This window comes from Hyperoodon ampullatus (genome assembly GCF_949752795.1).
Source record: "Hyperoodon ampullatus genome assembly, chromosome: 6".
In the NCBI taxonomy this organism is placed as follows: domain Eukaryota; kingdom Metazoa; phylum Chordata; class Mammalia; order Artiodactyla; family Ziphiidae; genus Hyperoodon; species Hyperoodon ampullatus.
Genome location: NC_136919.1, coordinates 51477237 through 51501853, shown reverse-complemented (window position 1 = coordinate 51501853; position 24617 = coordinate 51477237). Strand labels below are relative to the sequence as shown.

General features: G+C 42.3%; 1 protein-coding gene across 6 annotated transcripts in view; it reads left to right on the top strand.

The window, feature by feature from the left end:
* Window positions 1-24255, top strand: part of TEK (TEK receptor tyrosine kinase) — a gene marked incomplete at both ends in the record, with an annotated part of 108248 nt that extends 83993 nt beyond the window's left edge. For 3 of the 6 annotated variants that reach the window (XM_079706187.1, XM_079706185.1, XM_079706183.1), the window contains 10 exons: window positions 7433-7584; window positions 9117-9327; window positions 11694-11804; window positions 14112-14302; window positions 14847-14960; window positions 19635-19705; window positions 20674-20714; window positions 21589-21685; window positions 23228-23327; window positions 24181-24255. In XM_079706187.1, the coding sequence (XP_079562313.1) occupies window positions 7433-7584; window positions 9117-9327; window positions 11694-11804; window positions 14112-14302; window positions 14847-14960; window positions 19635-19705; window positions 20674-20714; window positions 21589-21685; window positions 23228-23327; window positions 24181-24255 (1163 nt within the window). Of the gene's footprint in view, window positions 1-7432; window positions 7588-9116; window positions 9328-11693; window positions 11805-14111; window positions 14303-14846; window positions 14961-19634; window positions 19706-20673; window positions 20715-21588; window positions 21686-23227; window positions 23328-24180 lie in introns of all 6 variants that reach the window. The other 3 variants (XM_079706186.1, XM_079706184.1, XM_079706182.1) reach the window with 1 other exon arrangement.
* Window positions 24256-24617: the final 362 nt, after the last annotated feature.

The window sequence follows — 24617 nt, the reverse complement described above, 5'->3', positions numbered from 1 at the left end:
CCCGGGGGGTGGGAAGAACTGCAGCTCCTGGAGAGCCTTCCCTCTGAGTTCTGTCTGAAATTGCACTTCCTCGCGCTCTGCACTATACAGCTTGTGCAAGGCAATGTACCTAGAGGGACATTAGAAGGAAATGGTGATTTCTGCAAATTTATAATTCAGACCAGAGTATTTTTACAGAAAATGTTATAGCACTAAAAACTTCTTGGTTCTCTTGAGGCCTCCCTAGGGCTTAAGAAATAAAATCAAGCAAGCCCTGTTCTCAGTGATGATTCTTTGGAACATGTTTGAAATATGCAAGGAATGATGGGTCTGCCAATTATAGAGAATTGTATGCAATAGTTTTCACATGACACTCTTAATAAATGCATAATTTCTATAGTTACTTTCATGTGGGTAAAACATGTACAGGCCCTAAATCCAAGTTATAAATAAAACACAAAGAGAAAAATTTAAATACAAGATGTAACAAAACTAAAAAGCCCTTATCATCCCATTTCAGACATCTCTTTATGCACATATAAAACGGAGATAGAAGGAAAGGTAGCTAATCACAAAAGAATAATTGTTAAAAGATAGGATCATGCTCTACATGCTATTTCTCATAAAAATACATTGAATTTATCTTTATTTGAATTTAAATAAGGGAAAGAAGTGGAGAGGTTATACCATAGTCTTTAATAGTTTATTTTGACCTGAGCCCAAAACTTAATGGTTTTTCTCTCTCTCTCTTCTTTCCTTCCTTCTTTCCTTGTCCCATTGGTATCCTCAGGTTTTCTCCATCAGCTCTTTTTTTTTTTTTTTTTTTTTTTTTTTTGTGGTACGCGGGCCTCTCACTGTTGTGGCCTCTCCCGTTGCGGAGCACAGGCTCCGGATGCGCAGGCTCAGCAGCCATGGCTCATGGGCCCAGCCGCTCCACGGCATATGGGATCCTCCCAGACCGGGGCACGAACCCGTATCCCCTGCATCGGCAGGCGGACTCTCAACCACTGCGCCACCAGGGAGGCCCAGCTCTTTTTTTTTTAACATGTTTATTGTAGTATAATTGCTTTACAATGTTGTGTTAGTTTCTGCTGTATAACAAAGTGAATCAGCTATATGTATATATATATCCCCATATCTCCTCCCTCTTGCGTCTCCCTCCCACCCTCCCTATCCCACCCCTCTAGGTGGTCACAAGGCACCAAGCTGATCTCCCTATGCTATGCAGCTGCTTCCCACTAGCTATCTATTTGGTAGTGTATATATGTCAAGGCTACTCTCTCACTTCGCCCCAGCTTACCCTTCCCCCTCCCCATGTCCTCAAGTCCATTCTCTATGTCTACGTCTTTATTCCTCTCCTGCTCCTAGGTTCATCAAAACAATTTTTTTTTAGATTCCATATATATGTGTTAGCATATGGTATTTGTTTTTCTCTTTCTGACTTACTTCACTCTGTATGACAGACTGTAGTTTGTTTGTTTTTATGGCTGAGTAATATTCCATTGTATATATGTGCCACATCTTTATCCACTCATCTGTTGATGGACACTTAGGTTGCTTCCATGTCCTGGCTATTGTAAATAGTGCTTCAGTGAACATTGTGGTACATGTCTCTTTTTGAATTATGGTTTTCTCAGGGTATATGCCCAGTAGTGGTATTGCCGGGTCATATGGTAGTTCTATTTTTCGTTTTTTAAGGAACCTCCATACTGTTCTCCATAGTGGCTGTATCAATTTACATTCCCACCAACAGTGCAGGAGGGTTCCCTTTCCTCCACACCCTCTCCAGCATTTATTGTTTCTAGATTTTTTGATGATGGCTATTCTGCCCAGTGTGAGGTGATACCTCATTGCAGTTTTGATTTGCATTTCTCTAATTATTAGTGATGTTGAGCATCCTTTCATGTATTTCTTGGCAATCTGTACATCTTCTTTGAAGAAATGTCTACTTAGGTCTTCTGCCCATTTTTGGACTGGGTTGTTTGTTTTTTTGATATTGAGCTACATGAGCTGCTTGTATATTTTGGAGATGAAACCTTTGTTAGTTGCTTCATCTGCAAATATTTTCTTCCATTCTGAGGGTTGTCTTTTCATCTTGTTTATGGTTTCCTTTGCTGTTTAAAAGCTTTGAAGTTTCATTAGGTCCCATTTGTTTATTTTTGTTTTTATTTCCATTTCTCTAGGAGGTGGGTCAAAAAGAATCTTGCTGTGATTTATGTCATAGAGTGTTCTGCCTATGTTTTCCTCTAAGAGTTTTATAGTGTCTGGCCTTACATTTAGAACTTTAATCCATTTTGAGTTTATTTTTGTATATGGTGTTAGGAAGTGTTCTAATTTCATTCTTTTACATGTACCTGTCCAGTTTTCCCAGTGCCACTTATTGAAGAGGGTATCTTTTCTCCATTTTATACTCTTGTTTCCTTTATTAAAGATAAGGTGACCATATGTGCGTGGGTTTATCTCTGGGCTTTCTATCCTGTTCTATTGATCTATATTTCTGTTTTTGTGCCAGTACCATACTGTCTTGATTACTGTAGCTTTGTAGTATAGTCTGAAGTCAGGGAGCCTGATTGCTCCAGCTCCTTTTTTCCTTTCTCAGTATGGCTTTGGCTATTCAGGATCTTTTGTGTTTACATACAAATTGTGAAATTTTTTGTTCTAGTTCTGTGAAAAATGCCATTGGTAGTTTGATAGGGATTGCACTGAATTTGTAGGTTGCTTTGGGTAGTATAGTCATTTTCACAATGTTGATTCTTCCAATGAAAGAACATCATATATCTCTCCATCTGTTTGTATCATCTTTAATTTCTTTCATCAGTGTCTTATTGTTTTCTGCATACAGGTCTTTTGTCTTCTTAGGTAGGTTTATTCCTAGTTATTTTATTCTTTTTGTTGCAATGGTAAATGGAAGTGCTTCCTTAATTTCCCTTTCAGATTTTTCATCATTAGTGTGTAGGAATGCAAGAGATTTCTGTGCATTAATTTTGTATCCTGCAACTTTACCAAATTCATTGATTAGCTCTAGTAGTTTTCTGGGAGCATCTTTAGGATTCTCTATGTATACTATCATGTCATCTGCAAACAGTGACAGCTTTACTTCTTTTCTGATTTGGATTCCTTTTATTTCTTTTTCTTCTCTGATTGCTGTGGCTAAAAATTTCAAAACAATGTTGAATAATAGTGGTGAGAGTGGGCAACCTTGTCTTTTTCCTGATCTTAGTGGAAATGGTTTCAATTTTCCACCATTAAGGACGGTATTGGCTGTGGGTTTTTCATATATATGGCCTTTATTATGTTGAGGTAGGTTCCCTCTATGCCTCTTTATGGAGAGTTTTTATCATAAATAGGTGTTGAATTTTGTCAAAAGCTTTTTCTGCATCTATTGAGATGATCATATGCTTTTTCTCCTTCAATTTGTTAATATGGTGTATCACATTGATTGATTTGCATATATTGAAGAATCCTTGCATTCCTGGGATAAACCCCACTTGATCATGGTGTATGATCCTTTAAATGTGCTGTTGGATTCTGTTTGCTAGTATTTTGTTGAGGAGTTTTGCATCTATGTTCATCAGTGATATTGGCTTGTAGTTTTCTTTTTTTGTGACATCTTTGTCTGGCTTTGGTATCAGGGTGGTGGTGGCCTCATAGAATGAGTTTCAGAGTGCTCCTCCCTCTGCTATATTTTGGAAGAGTTTGAGAAGGATAGGTGTTAGCTCTTCTCTAAATGTTTGATAGAATTCGCCTGTGAAGCCATCTGGTCCTGGGCGTTTGTTTGTTGGAAGATCTTTAATCACAGTTTCAATTTCAGTGCTTGTGATTGGTCTGTTTATACTTTCTATTTCTTCCTGGTTCAGTCTCAGAAGGTTGTGCTATTCTAAGAATTTGTCCATTTCTTCCAGGTTGTCCATTTTATTCACATAGTTGCTTGTAGTAATCTCTCATGATCCTTTGTATTTCTGCAGTGTCAGTTGTTACCTCTTTTTCATTTCTAATTCTATTGATTTGAGTCTTCTCCCTTTCTTCTTGATGAGTCTGGCTAATGGTTTATTAATTTTGTTTATCTTCTCAAAGAACCAGCTTTTAGTTTTATTGATCTTTGCTATCGTTTCCTTCATTTCTTTTTCATTTATTTCTGATCTGATCTTTATGATTTCTTTTCCTCTGCTAATTTTGAGGGGTTTCTTTGTTCTTCTTTCTCTCATTGCTTTAGTTGTAAGATTAGGTTGTTTATTTGAGATTTTTTTAGTTTCTTCAGGTAGTATTGTATTGCTGTAAACTTCCCTCTTAGAACTGCTTTTGCTGCATCCCATAGGTTTTGGGTCATCGTGTTTTCATTGTCATTTGTTTCTAGGTATTTCTTGATTTCCTCTTTGATTTCTTCAATGATGTCTTGGTTATTTAGTAGTGTATTGTTTAGCCTCCATATGTTTGTATTTTTTACAGTTTTTTCCCTGTAATTGATATCTAGTCTCATAGTGTTGTGCTCAGAAAAGATACTTGATATGATTTCAGTTTTCTTAAATTTACCAAGGCTCAATTTGTGACCTAAGATATGATCTATCCTGGAGAATGTTCCATGAGCCCTTGAAAAGAAAGTATTCTGTTTTTATTGGATGGAATCTCTTATAAATATCAATTAAGTCCATCTTGTCTAATGTGTCATTTAAAGCTTCTGTTTCCTTATTTATTTTCATTCTGGATGACCTGTCCATGGGTGAAAGTGGGGTGTTAAAGTCCCCTACTATGAATGTGTTACTGTCGATTTCCCCTTTTATGGCTGTTAGCATTTGCCTTGTGTATTGAGGTGCTCCTATGTTGAATGCATAAATATTTACAATTGTTATATCTTCTTCTTGGATTGATCCCTTGATCATTATGTAGTGTCCTTCGTTGTCTCTTGGAATAGTCTTTATTTTAAAGTCTATTTTGTCTGATATGAGAATTGCTACTCCAGCTTTCTTTTGATTTCCATTTGCATGGAATATCTTTTTCCATCCCCTCACTTTCAGTCTGTATGTGTCCCTAGGTCTGAAGTGGGTCTCTTGTAGACAGCATACATACAGGTCTTGTTTTTGTATCCATTCAGCCAGTCTGTGTCTTTTGGTTGGAGCATTTAATCCATTTACTTTGAAGGAAATTATCAGTATGTATGTTCCTATTACCATTTTCTTAGTTGTTTTGAGTTTGTTTTCGTAGGTCTTTCCTTCTCTTGTATTTCCTGCCTAGAGAAGTTCCTTTAGCATTTGTTGTAGAGCTGGTTTGGTGGTGCTGAATTCTCTTAGCTTTTGCTTGTCTGTAAAGGTTTTAATTTCTCCGTTGACTCTGAATGAGATCCTTGCTAGGTAGAGTAATCTTGGTTGTAGGTTTTTCACTTTCATCACTTAAATATGTCTTGCCACTCCCTGCTGGCCTGCAGAGTTTCTGCTGAAAGATCAGCTGTTAACCTTATGGGGGTTCCCTCGTATGTTATTTGTTGCTTTTCCCTTGCTGCTTTTCATAATTTTTCTTTGTATTTAATTTTTGATAGTTTGATTAATATGTGTCTTGGTATGTTTCTCCTTGGCTTTATCCTGTATGGGACTCTCTGCACTTCCTGGACTTATTTCCTTTCCCATGTTAGGGAAGTTTTCAACTGTAATCTTTTCAAATATTTTCTCAGACCCTTTCTTTTTCTCTTCTTCTTCTGGGACCCCTATAATTCGAATGTTGGTGCGTTTAATGTTGTCCCAGAGGTCTCTGAGACTGTCCTCAATTCTTTTCATTCTTTTTTCTTTATTCTGCTCTGTGGTAGTTATTTCCACTATTTTATCTTCCAGGTCACTTATCCATTCTTCTGCCTCAGTTATTCTGCTATTGATTCCTTCTAGAGTATTTTTAATTTCATTTATTGTGTTGTTCAGCATTGTTTGTTTGCCCTTTAGTTCTTCTAGGTCCTGGTTAAACGTTTCTTGTATTTTCTCCATTCTATTTCCAAGATTTTGGATCATCTTTACTATTATTACTCTGACTTCTTTTTCAGGTAGACTGCCTATTTCCTCTTCATTTGTTTGGTCTGGTGGGTTTTTACCTTGTTCCTACATCTGCTGCATATTTCTCTGTCTTCTCATTTTGCTTAACTTACTGTTTTTGGTGTCTCCTTTTCACAGGCTGCACATTCGTAGTTCCTGGTTTTTTTTGGTGTCTGCCCGCAGTGGGTGAGGTTGGGTCAGTGGCTTGTGTAGGCTTCCTGGTGTAGGGGACTGGTGCCTGTGTTCTGGTGGATGAGTCTGGATCTTGTCTTTCTGTTGGGCAGGGCCATGTTCAGTGGTGTGTTTTCTGGTGTCTATGAACTTAGTATGATTTTAGGCAGCCTCTTTCCTAATGGGTTGTGTTGTGTTCCTGTCTTGCTAGTTGTTTGGCATGGGGCGTCAAGCACTGGAGCTTGTTGGCTGTTGGGTGGAGCTGGGTCTTAGCGTTGAGATGGAGATCTCTGGGAGAGCTCTTGCCAATTGATATTACGTGGGGCCAGGCAGTCTCTGGTGGTCCAATATCCTGAACTCGGCTCTCCCACCTCAGAGGCTCAGGCCTCACACCAGGCCAGAGCACCAAGACCCTGTCAGCCACGTGGTCAGGTATGGGGGGGATTTTCTTGCCCTTTGGGAAGTGTGAGGTCTTCTGCCAGCATTCAGTAGGTGTTCTGTAGGAGTTGTTCCACATGTAGATGTATTTTTGATGTATTTGTGGGGAGGAAGGTGATCTCTATATCTTACTCCTCCACCATCTTGAAGGTCCCCCTGCAATAGGAGCCTCCACTGAAGATGCCAACCTCCACAAGAGCTAGAGGTGCAAAGGCTTTTTTTTCAGAGGTTTTGCAGATTGTTTTGTTTTGTTTTGTTTTGTTTTCCTTTGTGCTTCGTCTAGTTTCAGTTGTTCACAGGGTGCTTCATGCAGAGGCCTTGCATCTGGCACTTCAGATCAGAGTGCGTAGTAAGAAAATCTCCATTAGCTCTTTAAAACAAGAACAAAGCCAAATATCTTACAGATGCTATGCTCTTTAGAGTTGCAGAGCTTTAAAGCTTTTCTAGGTGGTTAAATTGTGCAGGGAGGTTTAGTCACTTACCCAAAGTCATAGATCTAGTTAGTCATTCTCACTATTACTCGATAATATTCATCTGCTTGGGCCTGTACTTGGAAGTGAAAGTTGAACAAAGGACAACAATTAGTGATTAGCATGTTGCCATTTAAAAAGGTCTTTTGCACATTTCTTTGAACTTATAACAGCCCTGTGAGTCAGACTCATCTCCACTGAGTTCCAGAAAATAAATGAGTAGCCCAAGGTCACCTAGCAGGGCTCAGGCTGGGCTCAGGCTGCCCTTACTTTCCCATTACACTGTGACTTCTCCTGCAGATGGTCCTGGCCTCTCTCTCTACCTAGACTAACCTGCTCCTTCTCCTGTGTTCTCCGGCACAGCCCCAGCAGACCTCGGAAGCGGGAAGATGCTGCTGATTGCCATCCTTGGCTCAGCGGGAATGACCTGCCTGACGGTGCTGTTGGCCTTTCTGATCATGTTGCAGTTGAAGAGGGCAAACGTCCAAAGAAGAATGGCCCAAGCCTTCCAAAACGTGGTATGTCTCATCTTCCTAATAGTAATAAGTGCAATTCCACATATATGCAGAACCTTCATTTTAAAGATGTGGGTCAAAAATTTTACCTGTAAAGCAAATATTTCCCTTAGGCAAGTTTCATCTTTTCTTTGTCTTCCATTATGAAATGGGAGATAAATAGCATGACTATATAATTTCTTGTCCAAATCAGAACAATTCTAAGAGTGAAAAGGTTGCTCTTAATAAGTATGCAGGAAACCAAGCCTAAAGCAGGACTACTGCCCCATCAGAAAGAGAATACAGTCATACTAGTAATAAGTCACCAGCAAGGGTAATGTTGTAATATAAAGAACTGAACATTTTTGGTAATGAATGGCATAAGGGTAACCAGACCTCAGAGTGATAGGTAATGAAGATTTGCACTAGACCAGTTTTCCCCACGTTTCCCTGTTTCCAGTTTCCATTTTGTACTTCTAATATCTCTTTCAATTCTATTATCCCTCCTATATGTATGGATTACCTATACGTGTGTATCTCCATTCCTGTGCACCCTTCGGTCTGCAGCCATAGTTCATGGTGCTTGGCACGGCCTCTTTCTTTCATCTAGGAATTTTGACCAGTAAAAAGTTTAGAAAATCATACTTTACCTATAGGCACCCCATTTGAGTCCTTTGCTATACTACAGCCTGAACATTTCTCGAGTTTGTGGTTTCAAGCTCTGTAAAATTAATCTGTACCCAACTTTATTGATTCTGTATATGAAACATTGAGTACAATTACATATTCCAAATGAAGTATACCTTCCTGTACATGAGTCCCTGAGATTCCCTTCAGTACAGAACAAGGGAAGCTCTGTAATCCGACTCCTTGCCAGAGCTGGCTCAACTCAGGCTGTCCCTGTAGAGGAGGGACCAGCAAGGTGGTAGAGAGTGCTAGAGTGCATCATGGTACTACTGATGCTTTGTTCTGATACCATCAGCAGCTACTGAAACTCAGGAGAAAAGGAGACACCCTGTTGGGTTTTACTCTAAGCATCAGTCATCTTGGGGCCAGTGTCTGCGCCAGAGTGGGCTTGAGAGATTCTGAGCTTTAGGACAAGTTGAGTAAGAGCCAAGAATAGACCAAGATGACGCTAGGAAACAAAGCTCTCACAGAGGTGTGTCCTGTGACTGACTCAGATAGATCTCTGAGTTCTTCTCCAGATCAGAACGCAACACCTGCTCATTCCACAGCAGAGTAGAAACTCAAGTGTGACTAACTCAGGGATATGCTATTTCGTGGCATACATGCTGTTATCCTCCCCTCCCTCATCTCTGCAGACATAACTAATTGATTGTGGCGTGCTTTGCCACTGAGGCCTGTGATCGTGCCCATGCAGCTCTATAGGCAGCCACTTCATCTGAGTGGGCCTGTTCAATGAACCCTATTTCCGTTTTCATTCTAGAATTGGATACAGTATTTCTTTTTTCACCCAGTGTGGGTACAAATCAGGAGGTATTATGTACCTTAAAATTATGAAAAATCCTGACACAAAACCATTATTTTTCTAGCGGGAAGAACCAGCTGTGCAGTTCAACTCAGGAACTCTGGCCCTGAACAGGAAGGCCAAAAACAACCCAGATCCTACAATTTATCCAGTGCTTGACTGGAATGACATCAAATTTCAAGATGTGATTGGGGAGGGTAATTTTGGCCAGGTTCTGAAAGCTCGCATCAAGAAGGATGGGTTACGGATGGACGCTGCCATCAAGAGAATGAAAGGTCAGTGCTTGGACTGCTCGAGTCAGCATTTTATTAGGGTGGGGGGACAGCTTGACTTCCTGTTGAATCTTTCCTCTAAGGTCTTATGCTCTTTAAACAAAAAATTGGCGTGGTGTCAGATAGAGCTGTTATGTGCAACTGAAGGTGATGTTTCCTTTGAGGGTCAGGATGTGAACATGAAGGCATAAGCTATTTAGATACCACTGTCTTGATTCCTTGGGATGTGAGAATACAGATTCTCTGTCATACCCTGCTGACTTTGGGGGAGCATTATTTTTCTTAATCCAGTGGTCCTCAAAATTGAGCATGCATCCGAATCACCTGGAAGGCTTGTTAAAAAACCAGATTCTTCAGCTCCACCCCACAGTTTCTGATACAGTAAGTCTGGCGCAGGGCCAGAGAACTTGGATTTCTAATTAGTTCCCATGTGATGCTGATTCTGAGGCTTGGGAGACCACACTTGGCAAACCACTATCTTCATGGATTATCTGCATCAACATTCCTAGAAATATTGTTAGAAATGCATCTACTTGGGTTTCTCCTTCTCATGGTTCTACTGTATTCTAATTTCTGGGATGGTGCATGAAAAATCTATGTTTTTAAGCTTGCTCAGTGTCTCTTCTGTACACTCAAGTTTGAAAACCCTTGATGTATGGTCACAGGAACTAGATCTTTTCCAGTTGTGTTCAAGACTGCTTGGGGGAAGAAAAAAAAAAAAAAGACTGCTTGGGGCCTATCCATTTAATCAGATCTGAGAAAGCAGAATGACTTGTTCCCTGGCAATACTAGCTGTCTTCTCTTCCGGGTGAAATGGCAGTTTAGAAATGACTTGATTGCGAAGCTGCACTGTTGCTTTTACAGCACACAGGCTTGAAAAGTGGCGTATTAGAGCCAGCAATGTAATTACTAGTTGCATTGGGCAGCTCCATTGTAAGGACTCTCTGAGGTTGCTGATGGGTTTTCCTTCTTTTTGACTGCAATATTAAGCCTAAGATGACAATTAACCCTAAATCTTTTAAAATCATCACTGTTTTCCACATTGCTAGAAAACACTATGTCAGAAAATGAACAAAACAAAATAAACACAGTATTATTTATGCTTAGAGACAGTAATGTTTGAAACCACACACACACACGCACACACACACACACACACACACACACACACCCCTTGCTTAGCATCCAGAAATCCCTTTTTCATTTTGCTACTTTAGTTACAGGGAGCTTTAGGAAGCAGTAAAAATAGTGAGAGGAGAGAGGGTGTAGAACTTTGTAGCATCAGTTTTTATTGGCATCTGACCTGAGCTGATTGTCTATCTCATGCCCATGTGAAGAGGTAGAATAGCTCAACAGGGCACCAGGGCAGACAATTTTTGCAGGAAAAATCATGCATGCAAAGAGGGCAGCTACTGACAACCTTATTATAAAGAGCTTTGCTTTTTAAATGCTTCCAAGGTATTGACCCTCAGGTCCCTGTGGTATAAACAGGGTCCTCGACTTGGAATTGCCTACTTATCAGCCTTATGGGTACCCTTAGCCCATGTGAAACATTCCCATAATTTCCAAGCATGTTCAGGCATTCACGTGGCTACCAGCTCCCTTCTCACCCTTTCCCCCAATGTTATTTCTTCAAAAAGCCATAATAGCATACTGTCACTGACTCAAGGCTGATCAGCCAGTTGTGCATCAGCCAAAGAGCTTTCCCTTCAGCCTGACTGGTGGTTCTCCCTCTGATCAAAGTGCTAGCGGACAGATGGAATGAAAGGAACAGAAATAAATGCAACTGTTTCCTGACTACCAAGCAACTTCTATGAAAATGACATTGAGATTTGAATTTTTTCAGTAGGACTGGTTTATGAAAAAAGTAAAGTTATTATAATAAAGCAAGGTGTGTACACTACTGGTGATGTTTCACTACAACTTTGTTTTTATCCCTGAGCATATTTGTCTCTGGACGGTAGAGTTAGCTGGGAGAGCCAGAGTCTAAGAATGGATGCAGCTCCATCTCAACCAAATCATTTCCCTGGATATTTGAGAGCTTCAACAGGAAAACTTCAGAGCAGTGGTTCTCAAGCAGGGGTGATTTTTCCCCCAGGGGGGACATTTGGTGATTTCTGGATACATTTTCACTTGGGCTACTGGTATCTAGTGGGTCAGGTCAGAGGTGCAGCCAAACATCCTACTTTGTACAGGACAGCCCCCAACAATAAAGAAGCATCTGCATTATAGTCATCTCTGATTTCTATACAGTTTTCCAGACCTAATGGTGGCTGAGTGTACCTGAAGGTTCTGGGAAGCAGAGGGGGGACAGTTGTTTCTGAAGAGGTGTAACAGAAAGGGATCACTACTCTTTACTTTCTTCCCAGAATATGCTTCCAAAGATGACCACAGGGACTTCGCTGGGGAACTGGAGGTGCTTTGTAAACTTGGACACCACCCAAACATCATCAATCTCTTGGGAGCATGTGAACATCGTGGTAAGATGTTCTTTTCCTGTCTTTCCTGCCAGATTTTTTTTTTTTTTTAAAAACAGGCACATTCCATATTGAAATTAGGAAAGACAGTCATCTAAGATTGTTATCTATTTTTTTTTTAAGTTGCAGTTTCAGTCTGAATGTCTGGTCCCATTAATAGATCATGCTGAGATTTAGTATCTTTTTGTTGGTAGATCCCAAGGCTGAATCTTTTGGCCTCTGATGTGGTTCAGCTAGTACTGCCCCAAAATATCCATGGCTCCTACATGCCTCCACCTTTGCTAATCCAGAGGTTTTCTCAGCTACTACTAAGTGGATTGAGGCAGCCCTCAGCACCAGGAAGAGTGAAGTGGATTGGTTCTTGTTAGTTGCCTACCTTTTCATTTTCCCTCCAAACCCAAGGAACTGATATTCTGAATGTTAAATCTGTGAATGCCATTAATCTACTGTAATGTGAAAGCACTGGCGATGCTTAGGTTAAAATAATAATAATAAGCTTATATCTAATAGTATCAATACTTTGTTTTTATCCAAAACAATGTCCTGTACAATAACACTGAAGTTTTACAACTATCCTATGTCACACATACTCTTAAGTCCAACTTACATTATTAATTCAAGTATTTATTGAGTATTTCCTATTGTAATGCATGTAATTAGCTGTGAATGAGTAGGTAACAAGAAATCTTTCATGGCTTTACCTCTGCTTGCTACCTGGGTTTGTAGATCTAAATCTATGCTTAATCTTAATTTCTCGTGGAAAAATTTGCTCCAACAAAAAAGCTCCACACAGTAATTATTTACAGACTTGACAACCTCTTGTTGACTTTGCAGCACAAATACCAACAATGGAAAAGAGACTACTTCCTTTTCCTCAATTTATTAAACTAAAAATACTGGTACTTCAAACAATGTATCATTCTGTGATCCAATAAGGGTGTAATTCTGAAAGCCAGATCATGTCTCTTAGGTTAGATAATGAAGTAATGACATTTATTTTTGAGCTATTCCCTGAGAACAGTAATCAGCATGGGACAGCAGTAAATGAAAGTTAAAAACAAAAAAAAAAGAAACCGACAACAACAGAAGAATGTATATCTTTTAATATTTTGCTCTATCGTCACATTATTGGTTGGCTCTTAAAATTTATAATTCAGTAAAGAAGTGAGAAAGCACATTCATACCAGAATTGAAGTATATCTTTCCTTATAGTACAACAGGATTCAGTGCTAGATTTTTTTAATTTTTGAGAATTTCACTTCCTTAGAATATCTTTGAAGTTTAAATTCCTTCAACATTAAAAAAAGACCAAATAATTCACCTTTAAAAGACAGTAAAACCACTTTACTTTTCATTGGCTCCAAAGATCAATGTTTTTATCAAAGCAGCTTATATTTTATTAAAAAGGGAAAAGGAGAAAGCAATTTGGAATAAAAATAAGACACTGCACCATAGTTTCCTCTAGGAACTATTTTGTTTTATTTTTTTCCTAAAAGGTTGAGTTTTCTGGTTTCTGTAAGCAAAAAATGCAATCCCTGACACTAGGCTCTGCTGACTAGTGACCTACTCAGCAATATAGTGACTTATTCCAGATTTTAGGGAGGAGCAGAAGGCAGGAGAGAGAGAAAGTTACCTGGTGTGGGTCCTCTTCTGCTATGGATATTTTATCATTGTTTTTTGATTAAGAAAATATAACCTCGGGCTTCCCTGGTGGCGCAGTGGCTGGGAGTCCGTCTGCCGATGCAGGGGATGCGGGTTCGTGCCCCGGTCTGGGAAGATCCCACATGCCGCAGAGCGGCTGGGCCCGTGAGCCATGGCCGCTGAGCCTGCGCGTCCGGAGCCTGTGCTCCACAGCGGGAGGGGCCGCAACAGTGAGAGGCCCTCGTACCACAAAAGAAAAAAAAGCTAGATTCATACTGGAATAACATGCCTGGCTCATATTAGGTTCTTGATATTCAATATTGATTGAATAAAAAAATGACAGGTGATGTGGACTAGCTGTCTTAGATCGTCTGGAAGCAAATGCTTTGATTTCATTCTACTAGTGTCACCGAGTAGGTGACAGGAAGCCCTCTATGTTTGGTAGAGGTGGGGAGGGGAACCCTGAGAGCAAGCACTTTAAGTATTGCAGGAATGATGTCACTTGTCTTCCTCCTGGCCCCAGCATTACCGAGGTTGGTACCACTAGATGTGTAACTTTACGATAAAACAGAGGTGTACAAGCGGTTCCTGAGAACCATAGCACTTCTCAGAAATATCACAGCAGCTTAGGGTTACCGATAAAGTGGTGCTCTCTCCCTTCCTGCACAGGCTACCTGTACCTGGCCATCGAGTATGCCCCACACGGCAACCTCCTTGACTTCCTGCGCAAGAGCCGCGTGCTGGAGACGGACCCTGCATTCGCCATCGCTAACAGCACCGCCTCCACACTGTCCTCCCAGCAGCTCCTCCACTTTGCAGCAGATGTGGCCCGGGGAATGGACTACTTGAGCCAAAAACAGGTTCGTCCTGAGGATCTTGCTTTGGACATCTTTCCTCTGAAATTCTCTCTGGAATCAGAGTTTAGATAAGTTTGTACATTTGTTTTTGGTTGCTGTCTCTTCCTTAATTCCTTCTTACAATCTTCTAACTTTCATATCTTTGCTAATATGTCATCTCTTTATACAGAAGTTAATGCCCAACACTGACGGTATGTTTATCTAGTGACTCTTATCATGTATATTTGGTGAGGTGCCTTCACCGATCTAAGCTTGGTGTGGCTCTAAATAATGCATAGTAGCAGAGGCCATTCATGGCAACTGGAAGATTTCATGACCTGGTTTTTCTTCCAGGTTGCTCCTCCAGAGACATGTGGGTCATTTGGCAGAATCCACTCACTGAGCATTTAGGAGAGGAACTTTAAGGGAACTGGATTCTGGTGACTTTTGAAAACCCCTTTTCACACTGACCTCTCTGTTTCCCACAGCTGTTGCCCCTACGCAAGAAACAAAATGGAGTGAAAAGCAAATGCGATGCTGAAAATACATGATTTTTTTTAAATTTCAGTTTATTCACAGGGACCTGGCTGCCAGGAACATTTTAGTTGGTGAAAACTATGTAGCCAAAATAGCCGATTTTGGATTGTCCCGAGGTCAAGAAGTGTATGTGAAAAAGACGATGGTAAGTTCAGAACAGACACTGATGAGATCCTTTCCGGGGCACCCCTCCCTCTCCTGATGTTGTTTCTCTTAGAATACCATCTTTCTGTGATGACTGAGGCCTCTGACCATTTTCCCCATTGGATAATGCCCTGGCCCAGCAAACATCCTTTCTCATTTTTGATTCCTAAAATGACTGGAGGGTCGACATTTACCAATGAAGAAGGCCCTGTCACATGTGGCCAAGTAATTGAACGTGCAAGCCTAGTGCTGCAGGGACTCAGGTCTACATCCAGCCCAGACCCTGAGGTCTGGTCTCACTCAGAAACTTCTGGAGAGCTCCCACAGTCCCCTTTTGCACAGCAAACTTAGGAGGGGGAAAAAGACACTTAATATACCTTCTAAAACATCAAGGAAATCAATTAATGAGGTTCCTAAATCACAAGGATGAGATGCAGGGGACACGGGTTCGTTATGAGAGAAACTCATAACTTCTAAATGCTCATACAAGATTCCCCTCTTTGCCAAAAGTTCTCTGCTCACTCTTCAAGCCCCAATCAAATCCACTTTCACCTAATGATACCTAGTCTCCTAAACGTTCATATTTTATCTTCAAATACAAGCTCCTGGGAGAACCTTACCACAGTGTTAGAAGAGAGAAGCTGGACTCATTCTGCTACTTTTGTCCACCCTAGAATCATAAAGCCCTGGACATGCCACATTCCTGGACATTAGTGCTGTGCCGACAACATGCCACCACCCTCTGCTTTCCCTGAGCAGGTGGGCAATGTAGGGCGTTGGGGGTGACACACCCTGTAGTCTTTGCACGTGTTGGGTAGGTCCACTCCACTGGCCTGGCTCTCCCAGCATTACCTGGGCTCAGCTTTCTTGGGATGACTCCAGTTCTTATAACATATACAGGGTCCTTTTACTTTTGTGGGTACCACATTGCCTCCTAGCAAGGCTCAGGCTTCTGTGTTTATTCTCAAGCTCAGGTTTCCTTTCTCTTCAATATACTTATTTTAGTTACTGACAAGATAACACAGAAATAATACTCAAGAATGCTTTCAAGAGGAAATGGTCCACAGTTCACAACCTGGACATGATTAATTTATTTTATTCTTTACTTATGGCCTTCCACAGGCATACATTCTTTTCCATAGTTACAATCACAGTGAACCTAACCACTTTGGAACTTCCCACTCTCTTTTTGGATGAGGTTTTGAAGTTAGTCTCCTTTGGTTCTTAGAGACCACCATGCCCCTGGTCCTGTATACTTATTAACATCAGCACTTTTTGGAAGCCAGAGATGCCTCCCTGAGGGCTGGTTTCCAGGCAATATTTTTTTTTCCCCTAAACTCTTCAGATTTGCCCCACTCAAAGCAGACTTTTCTCTGGGAAGGAGCTGGGCTGGTCTTAAAGAAGCAGGACCTACCACTACTCACCCATCTACTCTGGCTCTCCCCACTCCTCCTGGGAGCATCCTCCTTAGAATCCTCTTATCTCCATCACAGAATCCCTCTCCTTCCTTCACTCTGGCGTGGGCGGGGCGGGGGTTTGCCCCAGATGAGGGGCAAGAGAGGTTAACACAGGTTAGCCCCGTAATCCACGCATCTTATTTGGTTGCTTTCCTTAGGCCCCCAAAGCTAAGGTTGGTTTGCTCGACATTTCATCAAGGGTAGGGATTTCTGTATCTTGGGGAGCTTAGGAGGAGTGCTTAGAGGGGCGGAGCACTGGTAGGGCTCAAGTCTATCTCCCAGTGGAAGGGCAAAGTGTGCAGTGGCAGCATGGGGTCTGGGGAGGAAAAGGACAGGGTGAGGGTAGGGGAAGAAAAGAGAAGGGACTGGAGAGGAGCAAGCTCCCGGCAAGAAGGGTGCAGTATAGCAAGGCACCACCAGAGGGCAGAGGAGCCACTTTCTCTGGCCTATTATTTAGGTCAGAGATTTTCAATTCCTATTGCACCTAGAGTCGTCCGGGGAAATTAAAAAAAATACAGATGCTGAGTCCTGTGGCTTAGATATTCTGATTCAGTTATTCTGGGGAGGGCATCCTGCGTCAGTTGTTTTTTTTTTTTTTTAAATTCCCCCAGGCGATGCTAATACTGGAAGTGTAGCAAACTAACGTACTTAAGTGATTTGGGGTTTTACTATCATTGATTAATATATCGATCCCGTCAGCATGGATTTATTTATTACTATAATGTTTCATGCTTGTGCTAGGTTTGGGGATAATATAATTCAGACACAGTGTTCTCCTTCAAAGAGCTCAGAGACCCATAATGAACAATCGTCACAGTGGATGAGGCTGAGGATGAGGAAAGTGCCAGTGCCATGGGAACTCAGAGGAAGCACACTGAAGCTTTACAGTAAATGTCAAATAGATATTGGAGATGTCAGAATGAAGTGGATGACCTGGAGGATGTGGTATATATAAAAATTGAGAGGCAAAGGAAAGCATGGAACCTTTGGCCATTAAGTAATTCAGTATGGCTGGAGTGTGATGCAGAAAAAAGGGAGAGTTAAAATGCAAGGCTGGGACTTTCCAAGGGAGTGTGGAAAGTTCCAGAATGGTTAGGTTCACTGTGATTGTAACTATGGAAAAGAGTGTATGCTTGTGGAAGGCCATAAGTAAAAAATAAAATGCAAGGTTGGAGTTAAAACGCAAGTGGGGATAAGGTCCTGAAGAGCTTTGGGTGCCAGCTAAGGACCTGGGGACTCACCTAAGCATTGGGGATCTTGGGACATTAAAGAACTTTAAGGAAAGGAACCACATGGTTGTACTTGCCATTTAGAGTGATTGTGGTGTGGAGAACAGGTCATCGGGGTGAAACTAGAGGCTGGGAGATCCGTGGAGAGGTGGTGGTTTCATCAGGCAGGAGATGATGGTGGCCTGCACCAAGGTGATAGCAGTAGGGACAGACACATGTGGGCAGATCCAAAAGCAGTCAAATAAAACAGAAAGGAAGAAGTGTGCATGGAAATCAGTCATTAGGAGGTACGAGGTCAGAGGTCAGCTGGTTGGGAGTAAATGAGAGCAAAGACCCAACAGGAAATGGAGACAACTCTTTCCGTTCCATAGCTGTGAAGGGGAAGAGAGAAAAACAGGTGACAGATGGGGTGGGGTGGACATAGAGAGAAGGGAGGTGTGGATGTTGAGGAGAACACTGAAGATGTAGATGTGAGAAAGGATCCTTTTTTAAAAGCAGACTATTTTTTTTTAGAGCAGTTTTAGGTTCACAACAAAATGGAGAGGAAGGCACAGCGATTTCCCATATACTCCCTACCCCACACATGCATACCCTCCCGCATCATCAACATCCTCTGCCACAGAGGTACCTTTGTTACAGCCAATGGACCTGCATTGACATGCCATAATCACCCAAAGTTTATAGTTTACATCAAAGCTCACTCCCGGTGTTGTACATTCTACGGGTTTGGAGAAATTTATAAGGACATATGTCCTTCATTATGGTATCTTACACATTTTCACTGCCCTAAAAATCCTGTTTTCTGCCTATTCAGACCCCAAACCCGACCCCACCCCTAGCAACCATGGATCTTTTTTGAGAAAGGATACTTTTATATTTAAACCTTAAAGTACAGGACAACCATTTGGGATTTATGGTCAGAAAGAGCTTCAAAATAGTGCCAGTAAATACAGAACTGGGAGAGAATTTCACATTCAGGAATAATCCTTGGGATCCAGGTCGGGGCTGGTCTCATGGAAGGGGAGTCTGGGAGAATGCCTGCTCTGGTTTTGAGGGGGGGCTGAGAAAGATCCCCTAAATACTCCTGATTTTGCCCCCCCCACTGGCTAATGTAAGCTGAAATGCCACTGTTAGAGCTTGGACAGATCTCTGGGAGGGAGGGATCCATCTCTCAGTAGGGTTCATGTATTCCTGGGGTGGGTCGAGAGGAAAGGAACCCAAATTCATAGCAAATTTGAGGAAACTAGGAATAAAACTCAGAAGTCAAACTTCACATTTTCCAGTCCACATCTCATTTTCCCCAGCCTGGACTCAATAAGCCAAGAAATGGGGCAAACCTGGAGGGAGTCGGGGCCAGGCACCCAAAGGGTGGGCAAGTGTCTCTCATCCTATCTCCAAACCCAATGCACGTGGCACTGGCTAGAAGTCATCACCTCCTCTGTGAATCACAGGCATACTCTTCCCTTTGGCCTGAAATGCTCTTTCCTCCCCCATACACCTGATGGTGCCTACACATCTTACAGAACCGAACTCATGTGTCCCCTCCTCTGGAAACTCCTGCACAATCCCCTCCAGGCACACGCGGTCTCCTCCCATCACTTTAGCCTTTCCTGCATTACAGCTTACTTCCTAGGCCTGTCTCTCCTTTCACACCTCTGAGTGCCTCTGACAGCCACAAAGGGAATAACTGAGTGACTAGCGAAAGGACACACACATCCACACACACACGTCTGCACACATCGTTATTTTTCTTTATGTGAAACTGTGGTAGGGGCCCCTTGAGGTAAGTGGGACTCACACAATTTGCAAGTCTTTGAATTTAAAAGCACACTTGTGGGTGGGATATGTGCAAAACAGTTCCTGAGTCTGCCACGCCTTCTGTCTGGGGACCTCCCCGTGGACTTGGGTGAGTCCCAGCTTCAGGCCAGCGGCGAGCCTTGGGAAGGGGCCCTGTCCAGCCTAAGCGGCATCTCACCTCGTTCTCTCCAGGGACGGCTCCCCGTGCGCTGGATGGCGATCGAGTCACTAAATTACAGTGTGTATACAACCAACAGTGATGTGTAAGTAAAGCCTCTCACTGCTGAGGGATGTTTTGGTTTTTTTTTTGTCCCAGAAAAATATCCATTTGACAGAGGTTTTAAAGAGAAGCAGAAATATTGTATCCGTCTGGGGAATAAAGCTAATCACTAATCCCAGGAAATCACAGACTAAATGAAGCCACAGAGGGGACAGTTTTCCCTGGTGGCAGGCTTTGGGTTTCTTTCTGCATGTCGAGGAGTGACCTCAAGTGGTGAATTCCTCATCTCCAGAGGAGCAAGGGGCATCCCAGCCTTCCCATGGCTCCACTCCCCAGACTGACCTCAGCACGAGGACCTAGATCAGAGGAGGTGGCCCACAGTAGCTGCTGGGGATCAGAGGTGGCAGGGATGGAAAGCAGACAGACACAGTGGGAACCATCTCTGCTTGCAGCCTGCATGACAAGTCTCAGGCTGGCGGGGGAAGGAAGGGTTGGGATTGAGGCCTGAGCCCTCTTGCTCAGGTTCCCTCTTTTCAGGAGGAAGAACTGAGGCCCCGAGTGTTCCTGTGTCTTCAGTGTGTGCCTTTATATGTTATCTCACATCATCTCTGCATAACTTTAAGAAATTGGTGTCCCCACTTTTGGAAGAATACACTAAGAGGCCTCAGGAGTTCTAGTCACTTGTCTCAGGTCACACAAGTATCAGGTGGCAGAGATGGGATCTGACACAGGTCTGTCTGGCTTAGAATCTCCTGCTTTCCAGCTTTCCACCTTGCATTCGCTACCTAAAGCGAGTGGGAGCTCTGGCAGAGCTAACACTCTTTCCCTGTTATAATCCTTCCATTGGCCGAAGAGGAGATAAATGCATGCTGTGTGCAAGGCCCTAGCCTAGGAAACAGACATGTAACTTTTCCCTTTCTGACCTAGGCTTAGTCGCCCTGGCTTTCTGGGCAGAAAGTTGACTGGGCAACATGCGTGCTGATTATTGGTTTCTCTTTTGTTCCTCTGCAGATGGTCCTATGGCGTGTTACTATGGGAGATTGTTAGCTTAGGTGAGTATCCATGTCTACCTACCAGGTGAGGCTCTAGGCAAAGGGAGTGGGCCCCTCCCGGACTCCTTTACTGTATAATTTCATGGGTAACGTGTACTCAGTGCCAACAGACGCCACTTGGGAAAAGAACCTTATGGGTTTCCATGTTTGAGTGTGTTTATTCCCATGGTTCTCTTTATGAAAGCCCTGTGTTTAATGTCATATTTAATACTAATAACCTGGTGGTCAAGAATTTCATTCTGAGTTGTCTCTGCTTGTGCACAGATGTCACAGAGCTGTCATAAGTTTACTTCTACAACTTGAAGACAGTATATTATGAAAAGGCCATTTAATACCACGTGAAAATGTGCATGCCAAAAACCAGAAAAAATTCCCAGAATCCTGGTTGTATAAATATTACACATGAAAAAAACTGGGAGGACCACACAGAAGGATTTTTTAAAATGTAGTTTTTTTCTGCATTATTTTTTGTATTTTCCACAGTAAACATGTATTGCTTTTCTAATTAACATTGATAGATAAAATAGGAATTGCATAACATAAATACAGACTTCCAATTAGGAAAAAGATCCATGTCATTGGTACAATAGACGTGCTGTGTGTAGACAGACTTGGGGAAGAGGAATAGCACCAGAAGGAAGGAGACTGTGGTGGATCTCTGCACTAAGGAGTGGCCGCACGGAAGCACGGTCTGTAGCCAAAGTCCAGCTGTGATGTGCGGTAGGCTTGCTCCGGAGGAAGATCACCACGGGTGCTCAGCATCGCTTGACACACCCCGTCTTTCTCCCAGCCCCTTGGCTGTATAGCCTCAGGGCAGGAGATGCTGACTTCTGCATCCGAGGGGGCTTAGGGTACACCGTTTCCTGTCTTCCAGGTGGCACCCCTTACTGTGGGATGACGTGTGCAGAACTCTACGAGAAGCTGCCCCAGGGCTACAGATTGGAGAAGCCGCTAAACTGTGATGATGAGGTGTAAGTCAGGCCTCACCCGGGGCCATTTAATCCTGACTTTCTCCCTGTACCTTTCTTGGACTGACTCTAATGAAGGAGCTATCTGATACATACACATATGTTTACCTATATGTGCACACACGCACGCACACATGCACACCCCATGTAGTCAGAAACAAGGGGGTTCTTGAAACTAAGACTGTGATGCAATGGGCAGGGAATAACAGCTTTCTAGGCATAGAAGTCCAGGAGGAATTTAAGGTGATGATTCTTGGTTGAATCTTAAGGTTGAAAGGAGAAAGGGCAACAAAGGCAGAAAAGATCTGAAATAAATTCATGAAATTATCCATGAATAAATGTATGAAACCTTGAGACTAACTTTGGGGACAGAGATTTCAGAGCTGTTATATTAAGAAAGACAGATTTTTCTTCATAAAATCTTACTTCTATGAGGATTATTTTCCAGGAATAAGTATTCTTCTCAGGGGAATAATGATTATCTTTAGCGATGTTGCCATTCCCAGAACTAACCAATGTAGTTGCTGCCTAACTGGCATGATTTGAAGAGTGCAAGGCTCTAGGCTGAGCAAGTAATTTATCATCCAAACCAAGCCACTTCTAAGAGTGAAATAGGGTGCTGTTATTGTTATGGTACACAAGATATAAAACTAGACCATCCTGGGAAAACCTGGATGTACCTGAACCATCATTGGACAAAGTCCCTAAAATTTCATCTTTTGAGATTCATTCCATAAGGAGTGATATTTTCAGCCCTTATGAAACTTCTGTTAAAGTACAAACTGTTCTATTGATAGAATCTCTAACACCCCAGGCTGATGGTTGAGAGCCCTCTGTGCACTACAGTTCCCCTGAGTCACCTGGTCAGCATGTGAAATCTTGAGCCCCATTCCCAGACATGATTCTGTACGTCTAGGGTGCGTCCCAGGAATCTGCATTTTAACAAGTAGTTCTGGCCACATTTGAGAAAGTGCTGACTTAGACCAGCACTTCCTAAACTATGTGGAAAGTGTGAGACGTAAATAAATGACACAGAGTGCTGTGATCAGTTATGTCTGGGAAGCTTCTAGGTTAAACCTGGTTAAAAAGGTTGCTTGTTTTTAATGGAATGACTTCTCAAGATTTTCCTGGGTCGATCCCTAAGAGGAAGATGCGATGGGTGGCATTTTGCAAATTTATTTGAGCATGGGGCCATTTAAAAAAAATAAAACCCTGACATTTTGAGAGGTGTGGTATTCCAAGGGACATGCTGCCCTAGACATGTAACTCAGTTCTTTCCAGATAATCAGAATAGCTGAGACCAAGATCCCATGGGAATGGTACCTAAAGCAGGCACTAGATCTACTGGGAGAAGAAAGGGGACTTGGATGGGGAGATGGGAGGCCTAACAGAATCTTCCTAGGTGCCGTACTTTTGTCTTTTGCTGGCTATGCATGATGACCATGCGTTGGGTGGCTACATTCTCTTTTTTGCCATACCCTACACCTGGCTGTGCGCAGGCCTGAAGCACAGTTGTAGACTTAACCCTTTCACTGTTTTCAAAAGGTATGATCTCATGAGACAATGCTGGCGGGAGAAGCCTTATGAAAGGCCCTCATTTGCCCAGATCCTGGTGTCCTTAAACAGGATGTTAGAAGAACGAAAGGTGAGTATGGAGATCAAAGCAGGGGTTCTTTAAGTGGAATTCCTCATGTGTCTATTGTGGTTAATAAAAAGTTGATACAAGTCAACAGGTTCTCCTGAGCATGACCCTAGGTGCTAGAGGGACATAAGGATGTGGACCCAACTTTGAGGAAGTTACAATTTTGGAGGACATAAGATTCCTATATAAGACACAGTCACACACAGTAGCACAACATATACAACTGGCTTATTCGAGCTAGAAGCTATCTTAAATCTCATCAGTCATACAGCCTGACCCTTTAATTTTATAGAGGAAGAAACAGACTTAGAAGGGTGAAAAGTGACTTGCCCAAGGACAAACAGCAGGTAGACAACATAGCGTGGTCTACAGGTTACTATGGGGAGGGTCAGGAATTCTATCAAAATTTCTAGAAAGTAGTGGACTATACAGATCTGAGGTTCGAAAGACAAATCTAGGTTAGGGAAGTAGATGTTGAACGTCATCAAAACCCAGTTGGTAATTAAACCAAAGATGTGGGTGAGGTCACACAGCAGGAGATGAGAAGCAGACAGAGGAAGGGGCCTTAGAGGAGAGGATGTGGGGCGTGTCAGGAGGGACCAGTGAGAGACCATGAGAAAGAGAAGCCGGAGACTGAAACAGGTGAGAGGAAGCAATCCTACTTGCAGAAGTCAAGGGATGCTTTTCAGGAAGAAAGTTGTTAAACACAACAGAGGGAATAAGGATAGAAAACTACCCCCCAAGTATCCGCATCTGAGTTGAAAGAAGCTAAGGAAACTGGGGTATTACTGTAACTGCCCCTGGCAGAGGCAGGACTGAGCCAGTTTGTGTCTCTGAACCACTCTTGTTCTTCTAGACCTACGTGAATACCACGCTTTATGAGAAGTTTACCTACGCAGGAATTGACTGTTCTGCCGAAGAAGCAGCCTAGGACAGACCATCTTCAGCTGTATATTCTGTTTCCGCTTCACCGTCATGAGAGACCCTTGAGAACTTGATGCCAAGCAAGCAAGTCTCTGTCAAGAGAGGTGACATAGAATATGGACGTGTATATAGATTGCTGTCTGTCTGGGACATTCACCGTAAGACCCCTGTGTGTGAATCTATAGTACCCTCTATTAGGACTGTATATACTGTTTTGAGTAAGAATGTGCTGGAATCAGAATGCCTGTGGTTTCATATGCAATAATATATTTTTCTAAAAACGTGGACTTTACAGGAAGGTGTGAGAGTACAATTACTGTAGTGCATAACTCATTATTGTCCCAGATATTTTTGATATTTACCTATATA